At 44.2% G+C, this 19,640-nt stretch overlaps 1 protein-coding gene across 6 annotated transcripts in view; it reads left to right on the top strand.

The window, feature by feature from the left end:
* Window positions 1–19,640, top strand: part of EPHA6 (EPH receptor A6) — a 778,455-nt gene that overhangs the window by 756,926 nt on the left and 1,889 nt on the right. For all 6 annotated transcript variants that reach the window (XM_060234507.1, XM_060234505.1, XM_060234502.1 and 3 more), the window contains 3 exons: window positions 4,472–4,621; window positions 13,263–13,456; window positions 18,835–18,984. In XM_060234507.1, the coding sequence (XP_060090490.1) occupies window positions 4,472–4,621; window positions 13,263–13,456; window positions 18,835–18,984 (494 nt within the window). The remainder of the gene's footprint in view (window positions 1–4,471; window positions 4,622–13,262; window positions 13,457–18,834; window positions 18,985–19,640) is intronic.

The following is a 19,640-nucleotide window of genomic DNA, read 5'->3' as shown; positions in this document are numbered from 1 at the left end:
CACCTATTTTTGTATGTATGTATGTATGTATTTGAATTTTTGATTGCCCTTCCCTGTAGTCAGGCTCAGGGCAGTTCACAACAAATTACATTCCAAAAACAGGATAAAATCAAATTAAATGTCAGTAAAAGTTTCCTAAAACAAGATGCCATTAAGACTAGGAGGAATGCCATCTCACAAGAGGAGTGGGAGTGGAAGTGTGAGTGCTAGATGTAAACCTTAGCTGTCTTCAGCAAAATACCTGGTGGAACATCTCTGCTTTGCAGGCCCTGTAGAATGATAGTAATTTCTGCAGGGCCCAGATGGAAATTGGCAGGGAATTCCATCAGGTTGTCAATGACAGCCAGATGTCTCTTGGGTTCAAGATCACCAGTAGATGTTCACTGGAGTGCAAGGCTCTCTTGGGGGTATACCTGGAGAATCAGTCCTTAAGGTACATGTGTCCCTGGCTGTTAAGGTTAGTACCGGCAACTTGAATCTAATCTGTTACTCCACTGGAAGCCAATGCAGCTCCCACAGCACAGGAGAGATGTGAGCTGTGTGGGGGGGGAGAGGCAGTCCCTGTAAGGACTCAGGCCATGGCATTCTACTTCACCTGGAGTTTCCAGGTCAGCATGTATCTGCTATCTGAGGTTCACACAGGCATCCATCTAAGTGGATTCTCATTCAAGCAATCAATCTGTTAGCCTGTAGACAAGACATAAACAAACTGACAAACAAAAGTGTAAAGAATATATTTGCTATTCAGGGAGGGGGGGGGAATCAAAATTTACAAATAAAACAATAGAAAGAGTATCTAGATTTCAGTCCAGTAGCACCTTAGAGACCAACAAGATTTTTTTTGGGGGGGGGGGTATGAGCTTTCAAGACTCAAACCCCTTTTCATACACAAGTAGATACAAGTAGAAATGGAAATCTATGAGTCCTTATATCCCAGTCTGAAAGTGGGAGAGGTGTTGCAAAGAAAAGAGTCAGGATGCAAACGTCCAATGCAAAATGTGATTGATCAAAGCAAGAGAGAAATACCTAGGCACAGAAAATTGTATGTCTAGTCAGATAAGATGTATAGTCAGATAAGAATCCTGTGCCCCTATTCAGCACAAAACAAATTCATTGTTTTGAATTCATGGATGAACTCAAATTCAGCAGTCTCTCGTAATCTCCCACAAAGCTTCTCTGTTTGAGGACTGTCAGTTTTAGTCACCAGCGCAATGTCCTGAAAGGCATTCTAGAATGTTCCATCTTCCATATTTTCATCCCCATTTTCAGGGACGGGCAGGGCAGGCAATGTGTTGTCATGCTTCACTGAATGTCATTTTTGCCTAGCCCTTTCCTCCTGCTACTCAGAGCAGCAAGGGCAAAAGGAGGGCCAACCACTGGGAGGCCTCCCAAGTCCCAATATAACCAAGCAAATGGTTTCCCTAAGTTCATGTAGCTTGCTCAACACACTTTCAAATGAAGCTTACAGTGTGTAATATATCTGGTATGGAAGGAAGGAAGAGCTGGGAAGGGTGGTCCTTGTATAGATAATGTTGGAGAAGGGGGGGGGGGATATGTTAATAAAGTTTGAGAACAGTTGCTATAGAGAGAAATGCTACAGGCTATGAAATGAAGCTTTGCATGGGCTCATAAGATTTAGAATCAATTAATTGTATCAGAAACCTTCCCACTGGAAGTACTCCCACAGGAATAGAAAGTTTTTCAATACTTGTCATTATATTCAATAACAGTCTCACTTGACTTGTACTATGCTTCACAAAGCCCACTTGATCTTTATGGAGAAGATGATGTAACATTTGTTGTAATAAATACTGACACAAAAAGATCCTAGTCAACAGATTACACTTGTGAAATGTCACCTGGCATGCTCACTTTCAGTATGGCATGCTCACTAGCTACAACTGAAGACCTTTGCTCATTTTTGCCCACTCCTGAACCAGGCTGAAAATTCCTTTCTACCATATTATGTGTGACAATCAAGTAGAATAAACTGCTTGCATATCTTCCTATTTCTGGAAAGGTGATAGCTTTTATTTTAAAATGTGCATACCTAACATAAGAAGAGCCTTGCTAAATTAGAACCAGTGGTCCATCTAGTCCTGCATCCTATCTCACACAGTAGCCAAGTAGTTCCTCTGGGGAACCAAAATGGGGCATAGAGGCTGAGGCCTTCCCTTGATGTTTGCTCCTGGCACTGGGATTCAGAGACTGACTATGTCTCAACATGGAAGTTCCCTTTAGTCACCAGGGCTAGTAGACATGTCCTCCATGAATCTACCTAATCTCCTTTTAAAGCTATCTGTACCTGTGGCCATCACTACATCCTCTGACAGCAAATTCCACATTGTGATCAGTCATTGTGTAAAAAAGCATTTCCTTTTGTTCATCTTGTATCTACTGCCTATCAGCTTCATTGGATGCCCTCGAGTTCTAGTGTTTCAGGAGAGAGAGAAAAACTTCTCTTTGTCAATTCTCTCCATCCCAGGTATAATTTTATGAACCTCCCATCTCTTTTCTAAACTGAAAAATCCTACTCTCTTCACTCTTTCCTCATAAGGAAGGTGCTCCACCTCTGTAATCTTCTTGGTTGCCCTCTTTGGTACTTTTTCCAGCTCTGCAATGTCCTTTTTGAGATATAGTGACCACGACAGCACACAGTATTCCAAATGATACTGTACCATAGATCTGAACAGAGGCATTATAACATTAGCCATTTTATTTTCAATCCCTTTCCTAATAATCTCCAGCATAGTTTGCCTTTTTCACCATTTCAGCATGCTAGGTTGACACATTCATTACACTACTCAACTTTAGTTCCAGATAGTTTTTGAGCAGGAACGCAGTGCCAGCTGGCTTGGTGTCAGGGGGTGTGGCCTAATATGCAAATGAGTCCCTGGTGGGCTTTTACTATCACAAAAGCCCTGAACAAATGAAATAGTACCAGCCGGGGTGGAATTCTAGTAGGAGCTGCTTTTTATTCTTTGGTGAGGTATCTTGTCAAAAGCCTTTTGAAAGTCCAAGTAAGTCCAAGTAGCTAAAAACATAGATGGGGCTGATGTATTTCTAAGGGTGCTAAGTGCCTCTGCAGCCATGGGAGTTAGGCTTCCCAGGTCCCAGTGGGGGATCCCCCATTTTTACAAGCTTCCCCTGCCCCCAGCCAGCTGGCCGGCGGGGGAAGCCCCGCCCCCACAGTCACCATGTTCCTGTAGAGCTCTGGCAGGTTTAGAAACCTGCAAACAGGTCTGTTTTTAAAATGTGTGCCTTTAAAGCTGAGCAGGAAACAGGAAGCGCTTCATGGGAAAGGATCAGTAACAGTTTTGTCAGAGTACAGCCCTTCCTTTTGTTTTGCTTTCATTTTCAGAACAAGTAAAGTTGTGCAGGAACCAGACCCAGTAAGTGTTTGTGTGCAAGAGAGAGAGAGAGGGCAAGGGATTCCCTGATTTGGAGGCCCTCCCCCTGCTTTAAAAAGTGGGGGGGTGGGAGGGAAATGTCTTCTTGGCACTCTGTTATTCCCTATGGAGAACGATTCCCATAGGGAATAATGGGGAATTGATTCGCGGGTATCCAGGGCTCTGAGGGGGCTGTTTTTTGAGGTAGAGGCACCAGCTTTTAAGTATAGCATCTAGTGCCTCTCCCCAAAATACCCCCCAAGTTTCGAAATGATTGGACCAGGGGGTCCAATTTTATGAGCCCCAAAAGAAGGTGCCCTAATCCTTCATTATTTCCTATGGAAGGAAGGCATTTAAAAAGGTGTGCTGTCCCTTTAAATGTGATGGCCAGAACTCCCTTGGAGTTCAATTATGCTTGTCACACCCTAGTTCCTGACTCCACCCCCAGTGTCTCCTGGCTCCATCCCCAAAGTCCCCAGATATTTCTTGAATTGGACTTGGCAATCCTAATGAGAGTGCAGATATACTCAGTGAATAAACTTTTACTGTTTTTTTTTCCAATATTATCTAAGAAACCAAAAAAATCATACCACATTTTGAATAACTCTATTCACAGCAATTTCAATATGACTTCATATATCTGTATGCAAAACCACAGCTTGTTTGTGTGGAATGATAGGCTCATTAAGGGATTTAGGAAAAATATTTAAAAGAAAAGCAAAAAAATGGTAAATGAAAATGGTAATAATTTTCACTCCATTAGTGTGTTCTGTTTCTTCAGTTAGCATGCTTACTGTTTGTGTTTAATGAGCTTTCAGATATGACTTGAAAGTTATTAAAGATTTCACAAGATGCAGTCTCATTACTTATATGAATGATAAGGAACTTAAAATGTCTAAAATGGATTGACATTTTGGATGATTTTGAATCTCAATTATGATATCATTCTAGCAGTGCCCTATTATTAAATGAAATCATGGGAGAAAGCTAATATTTCTGCCCAAGGCTCCATTTATTTTTTAGTCAATTCTAGACCTAAAAATGAACTCTACAAACTGAGGGCTTTTCAACATGTTTTCCAGGGTGGAAAAATTCCCATAAGGTGGACTGCTCCTGAAGCTATAGCCTACAGGAAGTTCTCTTCAGCAAGTGATACATGGAGTTATGGGATTGTCATGTGGGAAGTGATGTCATATGGAGAAAGGCCATATTGGGAGATGTCTAACCAAGATGTAAGTATTTCCAGTCAAAAACTTGTTTGTTCATATCATTTTTAAAAAATAGTTGTTTTCCCAAGTTCCTTCTTGCTTAATATACATTGTATACATTAATAGTTAGCTGTTTTAGCATTCGTACCTGAAATAGCCTTACTGTTTTCAATTGGGTTGTCAGATTCCCAGTCATGTGGTTATTATTGGGCACATTTATTTCTGTGTGTGTACCTTAGGTACAGTGTGCAATCCTATGCAGAGTTATTCCAGTGTAAAACAATTGATCTTGGTGGACAAAAGTCTAGTGCAACTCTGCCTAGAACTGAACTGACAATGGGCAAGTATTCTCAGTACTCTTTGTTCCCACAGAATGGAAAAGAGCTCATTTCATTCAAAAAGTGGTAAGGCATAAAGCATAAAAAGTATGTGTTGGAGGAAACATAATCCTATACCTTGTTAATGAGACCCAGTAGTGCTGTGGACAGGAGGATAAAAGGAGGTGGGGTGAGCCACTACACAGGAGAAAAGGAAGGATAAAAATGCAATTAGTATTTGTAGTGTTGTATTTGCTAGTTGCTTTACCTTCTTGGACCTTGATTCTGGATGCAGATATTCATGCCTACTTGCCTTCATTTAAAGTAGCTGCTGTCTGTGAATGTGGCAGAAAGAGAGAGAGATAGAAGCATTTTTCTAATTTTACTATTGACAGAATTTTTGAACAATATACCAGTCAGTTTTGCTGAAGTATGTATGTCTCTGTGTTGAGAGCTACATACCTGCATATAATTAGGAATAAATTGTGCCAGGGGGATCCACAAATGGAATTATGTTTTTATAATGGACCATCAGCTGTCATGTTCCATTGTCATGAGCTCTTACTACTTACAGCGTGATGGGTGACACCTCCATGACTTGCCATTTGGATTTCACTGTTCTATAGAAAAAAAAAAAGTGCTTGGAAGTGGGAGCAGTGCACCCACAATGCATTGCATGTTCTTAAATAGCCTACCGTAGGAGCACTTCTGCTCTGGGCACATTTATGTCACTGCATGCAGTTCTGGTTGCTGCATCTCAAAAAGGATTACGTATTTAAAAGCTAGAGAAAGTGCAGGAAAAAACAACTAAAATGATCACAGGGTTGGAGTGTACATCTTACAATGAAAGGCTAAAACATGTTGTAGAGCTTTTTTGTTAACAAAAAAGTGAATTCCAAAGAGACGTGATAGAGTTCTACAAAACTATGGTTTACAGAAAGTAAATACAAAGATTTTCTCCTTCTCCCACAATGTTAGAATTTGGGGTCACTCTATGAAATTGGTGTAGTAGAATCAAGACGGGCAAAAGGAAATACTACTTCACAGAATAGGCAGTTGGACTTGTGGAACTCACTGCCACAAGCTGTGGTGATGATGACCACAGGCTTAATCGGATTTCTAAAAGGTTGGAGAGGGCTGTGAATAGGTATATTATTGGCTGTTTAACCATGACATCCAATTGGAGCCTCCATTTCAGATGCAGCTGAAATTTTTGCCAAATAATTCAATAACAATGTTTTTCAAATAATTCAATAACCAAGCGAATTAAATTGTTGATGTTGAAACAGACTCATGCATTCAGCATGAATTCCAGGTCTCAAGTCCGTATGAGAATGTGAAGCCCGTATGAGAAGCCAAGCCCTTATGAATGTGAATGAATATTTAACTCACTGTGTCTTGGAAACACAGCGCTCACATTTTACTCATTAGGATACTGATTGGTGTTTTTTGTTAATATTCATTTTATTTCTCCAGTATAAGAAGTGTTACTTGATCAAGCAGATAACTGCTTTACTGTATTCATTCAAACTTGTGGTCATGGCAATTAATGCTCACTTACAGTGTGTAATGGAAAGCAAACACTTAAAAGAAAGTGGATTCAAAAGTGCATTCATAAATTCACATGCACTAATATACACAAACACATTTAATACTTTTCAAATACACAAATTACTGCAAAGGATATTCCAACATGATTCCTATATTTGAAATGACCAATAGTCCATTACTATCTTCATCTTGAATCCAAAGTGTCTTGTGTAAAAAAAATTGAACAGCCTTAAAATCTAGACTTATAATGTCCAAGTAGATGTACTCCAAGACCTCTGTAAATGGTCTGAATTTCAATGAAGAAACTTTTGTTCTTTTCCAAAAATGTAGACAATGATGTCAATTCCACAATTCTAATAATGCCTTAATCCAATTTATGGAGCCATTAGCATTAAAATTCCATTTCGCAGAATGTTTCTTCAAGAGACACAACAGAAAGACTATCTCCAATAGGTTTCTAGCTACATCTCATCCAAATGTTACTCTTCACACACACAAGACCTCTAAATATCTCCATTAATTATCTGTACTAATAATTAATAAATATTAGCTAGGCTATTGAACTTTCTGTGGAAACCTGGATGCTAATGAACAGATAAAACTGAGAAGTATTTTTGCGTGAAAAATGCTTAATTCAGTTAATATGAAGGAATTCTTCAGGAACTGTCACTCACCAGAGGGATCTCACCCAGTTTTTTTGAGTAATTCTCTTCTCTGGATTTTACAGCAAATTTTTATTCAGCTGCCAGGACATCACAGCAAACCTCCTGGAAAGGTGTATTCTTAGAGCCACCCTCCAAGGAATTTAGGAGGCATACATAATTTTTTCCCTTTGTAAAACTGTTCTTGTAAATCAGGTTAAAATGAGAGGGAATGACTGGACAAAAGTTAGTAAATGAACTTGGTGCCCAAGTAGAGTCTCCCCATGCTGTATTATATTACTTTCAACCTTCAGCCTCACAAGTACCATTCTTCTAAAGCCCATTAACAGTACTGAACATAACAGATGGTTTTGAGCTGCAAAATTATACCAAACTAAAACATTTAACCAAAAAGGTATTATTTTTTGTAATTGGTAAAACAGAGATAGAGAAGACATCGCCAAAACAGGGTAACTCAGAAAGGAAAATAAATGGTCAAAATACATCTATGTTCTCTCATTTTTGGTGTTTTGTGGTGCTAGTACACAAAATACTGCTAAGTTATGGACTGAATGGTCACTTCGCTATACTTTATTTTTATTTACTTACTTTAGATTTTTATCCTGCCCTCTCCACAAGCGGACTCAGGGTGGCTAACAATCATTTTAAAACATCAATTTCAGATTACAATTTTAAAATGATAAAACTTAAACAATTAAACAATTAAAACTACATAGTTGGTGCTACTCAGAAAAAAATTGCTATACGTAATATAACAAATACAGTGAGGGTGTTAATCTGAATTTAGGCAAGCCTTTTTTAAAATCACTGCTATTTATTGATATAATTTCCTTTGATCTTCTTTGTGGTCTCTGTGCTTCACACTCATGGGATAGAGCACCTATACCAATCCCCGAATCGGTACCTAAAAAGCCCGGGATTTTTTTGTGCTCGGCACCAGCGAGCATGCGCAGGCATCCCAGTATGCATGCTCACCAGCGCGAGGATCCCGCCAGTTCCTTTCTGACCACTGCGCTGAGAGGATCTCCTTTCGTGTCCCCGGTCGGTGAAGTAATCTTTGGATTATTTCTCCTAGCTGTATATAGCCCGTTTGTTATTTTCTTAGTGTAGTTAGTTAGTTAGTTGTTAAGATAGTTAGTGTTATTAAAAAAAAATTGTTGGACTTTGCCCTTTGGGGCCCTGTTTTTCCCCCGTTTTCCCCTCAGTGTTATTCCTATGTGGGTTTTTTCTGGCATCTATGGAAAGGCATTGGGGGGGGGTTTAAGAGGTGCTGTTCCTGCGGAAAAAAGATTGCACCCCCTGACGATCACTCCCTCTGTCTTCTCTGTCTGGGCGAGGGACACCATGTGGATTCTTGTCTGCACTGCCTGAGCTTCTCAAAGCAGACGCGTAAGAATCATGCAGCGAGAATGTCGGCCGTGTTGGTGGATATCTTTTTGGTTAAATCGGCACTTCGTCCTTCGAAGATGGCATCGGGCCCGTCAGTATCGATGGGAGAATCCGCGACCCCGACAGTCACATCAGTCAAGACATCGCCGACTCGGGCCAATATGCCAGCCGAGCGAGGGCGTTCCACAAAACGGCCCTCTGAAGGATCAGTGGACACCCCGGCTAAGAAGTGTCGGGATGACTCGGGGACCCAATCATCCCTACCGAAGAAGATGAAATCCAAAGAGAAGCGGAAGAAAAGATCATCCTGTACTCCTTCCCCTTCTCAAGACGCTTCGGGATTGACGCAGGCCTCTCTGCCTAGGAAGATCTTGGCGTCTCCACATCGGAGCCCTTCGGTGTCAAGAGGCAGTGCTTCGCAGCAGTTGCGTTTGTTGGCATCGGAGCACGAGATCGACTTGACCCAACGTTCCCACTCATCGGGATCATGTCGTTGGAGTGATAGTGGCTCTGTCTCAGAGGTAGAAGTTTCAGTACCGATTGAGCCGTTGGCACCGCTGGATCAGGCGAGGGGATGAAGAGAACTTGAACCAACCACCGTAGTTCGTCATTTTCCACCGCTTCCACTGTGGGATCAGCGCCAGTGGCCTTCTCCCTACGCCTACCCATACCCACTGTACCAATGGTACCCTCCTCATAAATTTGCTGATTGGGACCAACAGTCTGAGGCATCTCACCTATCGAGGATTTTGCAGCACTCTCGGCATTGTCCGTCAGCATCAGTGTCCATCCCGCCTGAGAGACGTGGCGTGACAGTGGAAGAAGTCCAGGCTCAGTCATCGGTGTTGATTCAATCACCTGTGAGAGCTTCAACGCCGGTACTGTCTGAACACTTGATGTGGAGGGATTCTTCATCGTCGGACTCCGAGGTCAGTACCGATGAGCCGGACAGGGCTCTGGAGTCTTCGCCAGTGTCGCATACAGCTGAGGATCTTCCCATTTCACCATCGGAGGATCTGAAGTCATATGGGGACCTGGTGAAGAGGTTGGCACTCTCCCTCTCCCTCCTGGTGACACAACCGCAACTGGTCATAGACGATACCGTATTCAACATCATGCAGCGAGATACGTCGACTGCAGTTGCCTTGCCTGTTACGAAGGTCATCTTACAGGCTTCTACACCTGTGTCTTCCCAGAGATTGGACCACATGTACCGCGTCCAAGAGGCTGGTGCTGAGTTCACCCACCCGAAGCCAAACTCGGTGGTTATATCCTCCTCATCGAAGGCTCGCAAGACTCACTCCTCCCCACCTGACAAGGAGGGAAAGAAGCTGGATAATGTGGGGAGAAAGTTTTATTCAGCTGGAGCGTTGGGGGTAAAGGTATCTAACTATGCTGCGTGCATGGCTAGATACCAATACTCGGTGTGGGAGCAACTCACCCCCCTCCTGTCTTCCCTGAGTGAGGAGAAGAGGTCTGCTGTGAAGAAACTGCAGAAGGAAGGCTTTGCTGTAGCCAAGCAACAACTGGATGCAGCAAAGTACATGGTCAATGTGTCAGCAAAGACAATCACACTGTCTTCGCCGCCACTACTTGCTCAGATCGATGGCTCTTCAGCAGGACACCAAGGCCTTCGTTGAAGATCTGCCCTTCGAGGGTGAAGGCCTCTTCAGCTTGACCACTGACAATGATCTTCAGGAGATGGATAAGAGCATAAAAACATCAAGGAACCTTGGTGTCCCTGCTTCTTCTAGGGCCGCTAAACCAAAACAGTGGCATAAACCCTGGTCCAAGAAGCCATACCCCAGAACAACAGTGGAGACCTCGCTCTGCCCAATCTGAGAGTAGGTCCCCATACAGAGGGAACAACAGAAACTGCTACGCTTCAGCTCAGACCACTGGCAAGTCTAAGGGTGCTTGCCTGCAAAAGCAGGGCCTTTGACTTTCTGGTAGCATGCGTCACCGCCCCCACTTCTTCTACTATCCACCTTTGCCCATTCCTTCCAGCCTGGGAGTCCATCTCTACAGACAGGTGGGCTCTTTCCATCATCTCAGAAGGCTACAAAATAGATTTTGCTCAGATTCCAAACTAATCTGTGGTAATCACCACACCCCCTTTTCCACCTCTGCTGGCGGAGGTGAGCAACCTCCTACAGAAACAAGCCATAGAACGGGTCCTGGTGGAGTCCAGAATCGGAGGCTTCTACTCTCGTTATTTCCTGGTTCCCAAACGGGATGGGGGTCTGACACCAGTCATGGACCTTCGGAATCTGAAAAAGTTTATTCTGTACCAGAAATTCAGAATGTCCACTCTGCAAACAATTCTTCCCCTCATCAACCAAGGGGACTGCATGGCAACGCTGGACCTCAAGGATGCCTACTTCCACGTCAGCATCCATCCTGCGTTCAGGCGTTTCCTTTGGTTTGCAGTAGGTTCCCACCACTTCCAGTTCAAAGACCTTCCGTTCAGTCTGTCCACTGCACCTCGGGTGTCCAAGATGATGAGTGTTGTGGCTGCTCATCTCCGGCTTCAAGGGATAGTCGTCTTTCCATACATCGACGATTGGCTCCTTGTGGCATAGTCGAAAGAATGTTTATCCAGCCATATTACTACCACTCTTCATCTTCTTCACACCCTAGGTCTGCAGGTCAACTTGGAAAAGTCACATCTTATTCCATCATGGACAGTTCAGTTCATAGGGGCTTTGCTGGATATGAACCTTCACCACGCCTTTCTGCCTCAGCAGAGAGCGATGGACATCATCAATCTTGTCAATCTTTTACAGAGTTGGAAGTGGGGCACGGCGCAACAGCTGCAGCAGATGCTGGGGCTGATGGTGGCGACTACAAGCGTGCTGCTGTTTGCAAAATTGAGGATGAGAGGCCTGCAACTGTGGTTTCTTCGACAGTTTCGACCCTTAAGAGACTCACCTGAAAGACGTTTCCCTGACGGACGTGTGCAAGGCTGCCACCTGGTTGTCCCCGCATGCTTTCATGAAGCACTACGCTCTGGGTGTGCATGCTCAGCAGAGGACTCATCTGGGAGCTGCGGTGCTGCAAGCTGTCTCTTCTGGTTGACCGTCTTCCCGCCTCCAGGTATGTCTTGCTTGCTAATCTCCCATGAATGTGTAGCACAGAGACCATGAAGAAGATAGGTTGCTTACCTGTAACTGTAGTTCTTCGAGTGGTCATCTGTGCATTCACACTACCTGCCCTCCTTCCCCACTGCTGACGGTCTCCCTCCAGTAGGGGCTTCCAGTGGTCAGGAAGGAACTGGCGGGATCCTTGCGCTGGTGCCGGCGAGCATGCATACTGGGAAGCCTGCGCATGCTCACTGGTGCCAAGCGCAAAGAAATCCCGGGCTTTCTAGGTACCAATTCAGGGATCGGCGCAGGCGCTCTATCCCATTAGTGTGAATACACAGATAACCACTCGAAGATCTACAGTTACAGGTCAGCAGCCTGTCTTTCATTATTTGGAATTAGAGTTTACACATTCAACCTAGCCAATGGATAAGCAGCCTTTAACATTGGCTTTCTTAGTGTGTTGTCAAAGGCAGATGAGTTCAGGAAAGGACACCTATGACATTTGATTATCACCACTTAGTCTGTCTTAACCTGGAGATAAAAGTATTGGGGATTTCAAGAGACAACATATGCAGGGCAGTCTCCCGAAGGCACTGTGCTATTTCTTGAAATGTGATGAAGTCAGCCGGCTCTTGTTGCATTTTGAGGTCATTTTTACATATAGATTGTAAATTTATCAAAATGCAACCAAAAGGGAATTCTCTATCACAGAACTTTGATAAATTATTTAGCAGAATGAAAGGAATATTGAATGGAATAAAACCAGCATGTAGAACTAAACACTGATTTCTCTAATTTGGAAGCAAAACTAAGATAACTATGACATAAGTAACTAAAAAAACAATCCCTGAATTTGCTTTGAATTCCATAACCAGCATTCTTTTCTGATTAGCCATAGCTGAAAGAAGAGAACTTGAACTTGGTCCTAAATACAGACTTCACGGGGAGTTATGACTTCTTGTGACAATAACTGTGATATTCACTAAGTAGTAAACAGTTTGTTCATTTGCTGAGCTTCAGGACTGCTGTAACCTACTAAATGTTGGCATTGTTTTAAGTGTATTACAGAATTCCAGCTGTGTGAATCAGGTTCATTTTTAGAATCCAGCTGAATTGGGATATCTACCAATATACTAATATATGTGCAATCTCATATGTTATTCCATATTTATCCCAATGCCACAGTAGAGTGGTGAAGTCTGCATTTTAGGTGTATGGGTAGATGCAGACATGTCACTGCAATAGCTTTGGAGGGATTATCACTGAAATATTGCTCCAGTGTACATTATTCTAAAATGGCAGGCTTAGATTCTGGAACTAATTAAACCTACTTAGAAGTAAGTTCTGTTGCAGTCGAAATATTTAGAAATAATCTGTATTATATTTCTGTTTTACACAGTGTGGTTAGTATTCAGGGACCTTGCAGTCCTCATACATCATGCGAGATGAAGTTTTATACAAAGAAATATATTTTATTTAAGGAAATCTGTGACATCTGGCCCTGTCTTAGACCATTTGTCTCAATGAGTTCTATGTCAGTTCAGATCTAAATTCAGCACATTAATCATTAACTCTGCGGTCTTGGCTTTAGTTTGTATATGGAAGTATAAAACCAGATCATCTTGCCTCATTCTGAGATTTTTTATTATTATTATTATAGGTCATTCTGTCCATAGAAGAAGGTTACAGGCTTCCAGCTCCCATGGGCTGCCCTGCTTCTCTTCACCAACTAATGCTTCATTGCTGGCAAAAAGAAAGAAACCACCGGCCAAAGTTCACAGACATTGTCAGCTTCCTAGACAAATTGATACGCAACCCCAGTTCTCTTCATACACTAGTGGAGGATATACTTGTGTAAGACTTGCTTTAACATACTTTTTTATAACTGTCAGGATAAATGCCAGCAGATAGCACGATGTCATGACAGCTAGATATTGTACTGCTGTGATAGATGGAACTAGTCACCATGAATTTCCACAGAATTAGGCTAAATTATTGGCAGGAAGTTACCTTTTCATTTTATATCTTTAGTAACAAAAAGCAGCGGATGCCCAGCTGCATAATACAAGTAGTAAATAAGAAGTTACAAGAAAGAAGAAGCAAGCAGAGAGCCACTGATATTCAGAATTACTACTTCTCTTCTTTGTCATCTATTGACAGAAGAAAACGTGTAATTTTGTGTCAACCTGTTTATTCTAAAAATCCATAGTGGAACCACATTAATAGTAGCTATCAATCAAATATATGCATATACACATTTTATTTATTTCTGTTGGGGTTAGACATACAAAATTGTATGAAGGATTACAACTCAAGGGAGATCCATCTCTGAATTATTTACTTTTGTTCTAAGTAGTTCTCTTTAAAAAACAAACAAAGCTGAAGCTGAAAATAGTTTAAAATTATGGTTGATTGATTCCAGAAAAAAACAATTTGTTTAATTGTAAATATAAGCTATGAGTCACATTCTATGAAGTGCAAATGGATCTTTTCCTTCCTACAGCAGCTGTAGGAGAGAAAAGGCTTTGCCAGATCTTCTTCGTGGTCTCTGTGCTTCACACTCATGGGATAGAGTGCCTGCGCCGATCCCCGAATCGGTACCTAAAAAGCCTGGGATTTTTTTCGCGCTCGGCACCAACAGGCATGCGCAGGCGTCCCAGTGCACATGCTTGCCAGCGCCAGCACGAAGATCCCGCCAGTTCCTTTCTGACCGCTGCGCTGAGAGGATCTCCTTTTGTGTCCCCGGTCGGTAAAGTAATCTTGGATTGCTTTTTTTGCCTGTTGTATATAGCCCGTTATTTTCTTAGTGTAGTTAGTCCGTTAGATGTTAGATAGTTACTATTGTTTTTAAAAAAAGAAGTTCGTTGGACTTGCCCTTCGGGGCTCTGTTTTTCCCCCCGTGTTTTCCCCCTCAGAGACTTTCCTGGGTGGGGTTTTTTCCTGGGTGTCTATGGAAAGACGTTGGGGTTTTTTTAAGAGGTGCCGCTCCTGTGGGAAGATTCCCCCCCCCCCGATGGCCATTCCCTCTGTCTCCTCTGTCTGGGCGAAGGACATCATGTCAATTCTTGCGCACACTGTCTGAGTTTCTCTAAGCAAACTCGTAAGAATCAAGCGGCAAGGCTTTCGGCAGCTTTGGTTGAGTCGGCACTTCATCCTCAAAAGATGGCATCGGGCCCATCGGTACCGATGGGTTAGGCCGTGGCCCCGACGGTCACATCGGCTGAGACTTCGCCGCTCAGGACCGAGATGCCAGTCGAGCGCGGGTGTTCCACGAAATGGCCTTCTGAAGGGTCAATGGACACCCCGGCTAAGAGGCGTCGGAATGACTTGGGGACCCGATCATCTGCGCAAAAGAAGGTGAAATTGAAGGAGAAGCGGAAGAAGAGACCATCCTGCACCCCTTCACCTTCACATGATGCTTCGACATGGACAGCTCCACCGAGGAAGATCTTGGCGTCCCCGCGTCGTAGCCCTTCGGTGTCAAGAGGCAGTGCTTCGCAGCTGCGCCTATCGGCATCAGAACAAGAGATCGACCTGACTCAGCGCTCCCACTCTTCAGGGTCCAGGCATCACAGTGAGAGCGACTTGGTCTCGGAGGTGGAGGTATTGGCGCCAATGGAGCCTTCGGCACCAATGGATCAGGCGAGAGGCCGGAGAGAGCTGGAACTGACTACAGTAGCTCATCACTTCCCACCACTTCCACCATGGGAGCAGCACCAATGGCCTCCTTACGCTTATCCCTACCCACCGTACCAATGGTACCCTCCTCGCGAGTTTGCAGACTGGGACCAGCAGTCTGAGGCATCCCACATGTCCAGGCTGTCTCAACATTCTAGACGGCATCCTTCGGCATCAATCTCTGTCCCGCCTGACAGACGCGGTGTGGTGGTGGAGGAAGTCCAACCTCAGTCGTCGGTGTCGATCTGGTCGCCCGTCAGAGAGTCTAATCTGGTGCTCTCAGAATGTTCTCTACACAGAGAATCTTCATCGTCAGACTCCGAGGTCGGTACCAATGATCCGGACCGGGCTTTGGAACCTTCCCCAGTGTCTCATACGGCTGAGGATCTTCCCATCTCACCATCGGAGGATCTGAAGTCGTACGGGGACCTGATGAAGAGGATGGCACTCTCCCTCGCGCTTCCAGTGACACAGCCACAACCTGTTGTAGACAATAATTTGTTCGACATCATGCAGCAGGATATGTCTACAGCGGTTGCCCTGCCGGCGACGAAGGTCATCCTACAGGTGGTGAAGGAGCCCTGGTCGAAGCCTGCTTCTACACCCGTGTCATCGAGAAGGTTGGACCTTATGTACCGTGTCCAAGAGTCCGGGGCTGAGTTCTTCTTTACACACCCAAAGCCAAATTCGGTGGTCACTTCCTCCTCGTCAAAGGCCCGCAAGACGCACTCCTCTCCACAAGACAAGGAGGGAAAGGAGTTGGATAACATCGGGAGGAAGTTCTACTCTGCTGGGGTGCTGGGAGTAAAGGTATCTTACTATGCCGCCTGAATGGCTAGATACCAATACTCAGTGTGGGAACAACTAACCCCCCCCCCCCCGTCTTCCCTGAGTGAGGAGAAGAGGTCGGCTGCAAAGAAGTAGCCAGACAACAACTGGCTGCAGCAAAGCACATGGTCAGCGTCTCAGCAAGGACCATCACTTCTGCCGTCTGCCTCCGCCACCACTCCTGGCTCAGATCCATGGCTCTCCAGCAGGACACCAGGGCCTTCATTGAGGATCTGCCCTTTGAGGGCGAAGGCCTGTTCAGCTCTACTGACAATGCACTCCAGGAAATGGATAAAAGTATAAAAACTTCCAGGAACCTGGGCATACCGGCATCTTCCAGAGCTGCGAGACAGAAACAGTGGCACAAGCCTTGAGCAAAGAAGCCGTACCAAAAGTTCTCCCCGGAACAGCAGTGGAGACCTCACTCTGCTCAACCTGAGAGTAGGTCCCCATACAGGGGGAACAACAGAAACCATTATGCTTCAGCACAGACCACCGGCAAGTCCAAGGGCACTCGCCCTCAAAAGCAGGGCTTTTGACTTTCTGGCAGCATGCATCACCGTTCCCTCTTCCACTTCGTCTATCCGCCTCCGCCCATTCCTGTCGGCCTGGGAGTCCATCACTATGGACAGGTGGGCGCTTTCCATCGTAGCCAAAGGCTACAAAATAGATTTTGCTCAGATTCCGAACCAATCTGTGGTAATTACCACTCCCCCTTCCCCACCTCTGCTGGCAGAGGTGAGCAACCTCTTACAGAAACAAGCCATAGAGAGGATCCCTATGGAAGCCAGGACGGGAGGCTTCTACTCTCGTTACTTCCTGGTTCGCAAGTGGGATGGGGGTCTAAGACCAATTATGGATCTTCGGAATCTGAACAAATTTATTGTGTACCAGAAGTTCAGAATGTCCACTCTGAGAGGCTTTGCTGGATACGAACCTTCATTGCGCGTTTCTGCCTCAGCAGAGCGATGGACATTATCAACCTTGTCGAACTTCTGAAGAGTCAAAAGTGGGGAAACGGCGCAGCAGCTGCAGCGGATGCTGGGGCTGATGGCGGCGACTACAAGCATGCTGCTCTTTGCGAAGCTGAGGATGAGAGGCCTACAGCTTTGGTTTCTTCATCAGTTTCGCCCATTATGGGACTCACCTCGAAAGAGGTTTGTAATTCCACCTGTGACACTGCAAACACTGCAATGGTGGAAGTCAAAGGACAACATTTGTCAGGGAGCTCCCTTCCATCTACCTGCACCAACTGTGACTATCACAACAGATGCATCTTTATGGGGTTGGGGGGCCCACCTGGACGATCTGTGTGTGGGGGGTCCTTTGCCTTTGAAATTGACTCACTGCCACATAAATTACTTGGAACTGCTGGCAGTTCACTTTGCTCTTTGGTCTTTCCGCCCCATGGTGGTGGGGAAGATTGTTGCTCTGCTAACAGACAATACCACTGCCCTGTGTTACATCAACAGACAGGGAGGGACAGTCTCTCGATGGCTTTGTGCGCTGGCGCTGGATCTGTGGTCAGAGTGCCTGGACCACGACATCTTTGTGAAGGCAGCACATCTCCCAGGAGTCCTCAACTTACAAGCATACTTTCTCAGCAGGGGTGCAGCTTCCCCGCACAAGTGGGAGTTACATTGGCGCTTCCTTCAACCCGTGTTTCAGCTCTGGGGGTATCCTCAGGTGGATGTCTTTGCCACAGCCGAAAACCGTCCATGTCCTCTGTTTTGCTCCAGAGGGGGCTCAGATCCAGAGTCGTTGGGAGACGGTCTGCTGTTCCCATGGGAAGGTCAGTTCCTTTATCTGTTCCCACCTCTGCCACTACTGACGAGGGTAGTCAACAAGATTGCAAGAGAGAGACCATGCTGTATCCTGGTGACTCCCTGGTGGCCTCGCCAGAACTGGTTCCCAATCCTGCTCCAACTGGTTTCTCAGGTGGTTTCTCAGTTCCACCTCAACTTAGAAGTTTGGTTTCCCACTTTTCATCCTACATCTTCCTCGGATGAGGAACGTAGGTTGCATGCTCTAGATTGCACACTCTATTCCATGAGTGTGAATGCACAGATGACCACTCGAAGATCTACAGTTACAGGTAAGCAACCTGTCTTTGTCAAGGATACATTGTAGACAAAAAAAACATGAGGTAAAAAGTCTGCCATGAAAACATCATGATGTGACATCACTCCATAAGTCAGTAATGACTCAGTGTTTGCACTTTTACTTTTTACAGAGAGCAAAAAACTGAATTGGACATAATCATTCTTGCATGCTGTCTTCAACCATCAGAAGTCCTTCTACCAGTGGAAAGGACACTGGCAGGAAAGACAGAGATGGGGCTGTTTTATCTGTTTCTCCCTCCCTACTGCAGCCACCCTTGTTACATGATCTTTTGTTCATGAGGGTTCCCTGATTCCTGAACTTTTTGGGATCACAAGTGTGAGATTTTGCTTGTTACTGATCCCAATCAACTCAGTGCATGTGAAAATTGTCAGTAGTTTATTTGAAATCTATACAGAGCTTGACAACAAGGGAATATTGTAGGATTATGGGAAAGATCTGCTTCCATTAATATCTTGAGCTTGCAGGTCATAGGATCCAATCCAGTGAGGTTAGAATCTAACCTTCTTTGCTTGGTTCATCTGATAACACTTTTATTACAAATATATCTTGAGAAAACTAAGGCTGAACATTTATGTGTTTTTCATTCCCATTTTTCCCTATAGAATGCCAGATTCACCTGGTGAAGTCCCTGAATACCCTTTCTTTGTGTCAGTCAGTGACTGGCTGGACTCAATAAAAATGGGCCAATACAAAAATAACTTCATGGCAGCAGGGTATACTACTATGGATCTTGTTTCAAGAATGAGTATTGAGTAAGTCCATTCATACATTGCTACAGAGAAGAGCCTCATTGAAAAAGACCTGCTTTGGTGGGGAGGGGTTCTTCCCTACTTTTGAAATAAGAAATATTTCTTCAGACTTGACTTCCTTAGGACCATGGAAATCCAATAAGTCAGACATTTTTATTCTTATCTATATAAATCCCATACTTTTGTTGGCAGCAATTTCTTAATCCCATTCCATCCTAGTTAGTTGTAAAAGTATTTTTAAAACATAGTTTTCATCATAACAACCTGAAAACATATTGGGACGGAATGATAGCAGATAGCACAAAATTAGCTGCATGTTGATTTCTTTTTTTTTTTTTTTGTTCCTTACTGAGTTTATGAGCAGATTTTGAGAAAAGCAGCTCAATGGCAAACATCTATGATCAAAGGTAAACATCTATGCTTCTAATCCACGGGTGGCCAAATGCCTCAGGAGCCACATGTGGCTTTCTCACACATATTGTGTGTCTCTCAAAGCCTCCACCACTCCATTGGCTGGCTTTAAATCACTTCTCCAAGCTAAGTCAGCCAGTGGCCCAGGGAATGCATTTAAAGTTGCTTTCTTTCAATCTCTCCCTTCCCATCTATTTTCCTTCCTTCCATCCATCCATCTTGTGGCTCTCAAACATCTGACATTTATT

Source organism: Heteronotia binoei, chromosome 3, assembly GCF_032191835.1.
Source record: "Heteronotia binoei isolate CCM8104 ecotype False Entrance Well chromosome 3, APGP_CSIRO_Hbin_v1, whole genome shotgun sequence".
NCBI classification, from domain to species: domain Eukaryota; kingdom Metazoa; phylum Chordata; class Lepidosauria; order Squamata; family Gekkonidae; genus Heteronotia; species Heteronotia binoei.
Note: the sequence above shows the minus strand (reverse complement) of the source record. Positions and strands in the feature narration are given on the sequence as shown.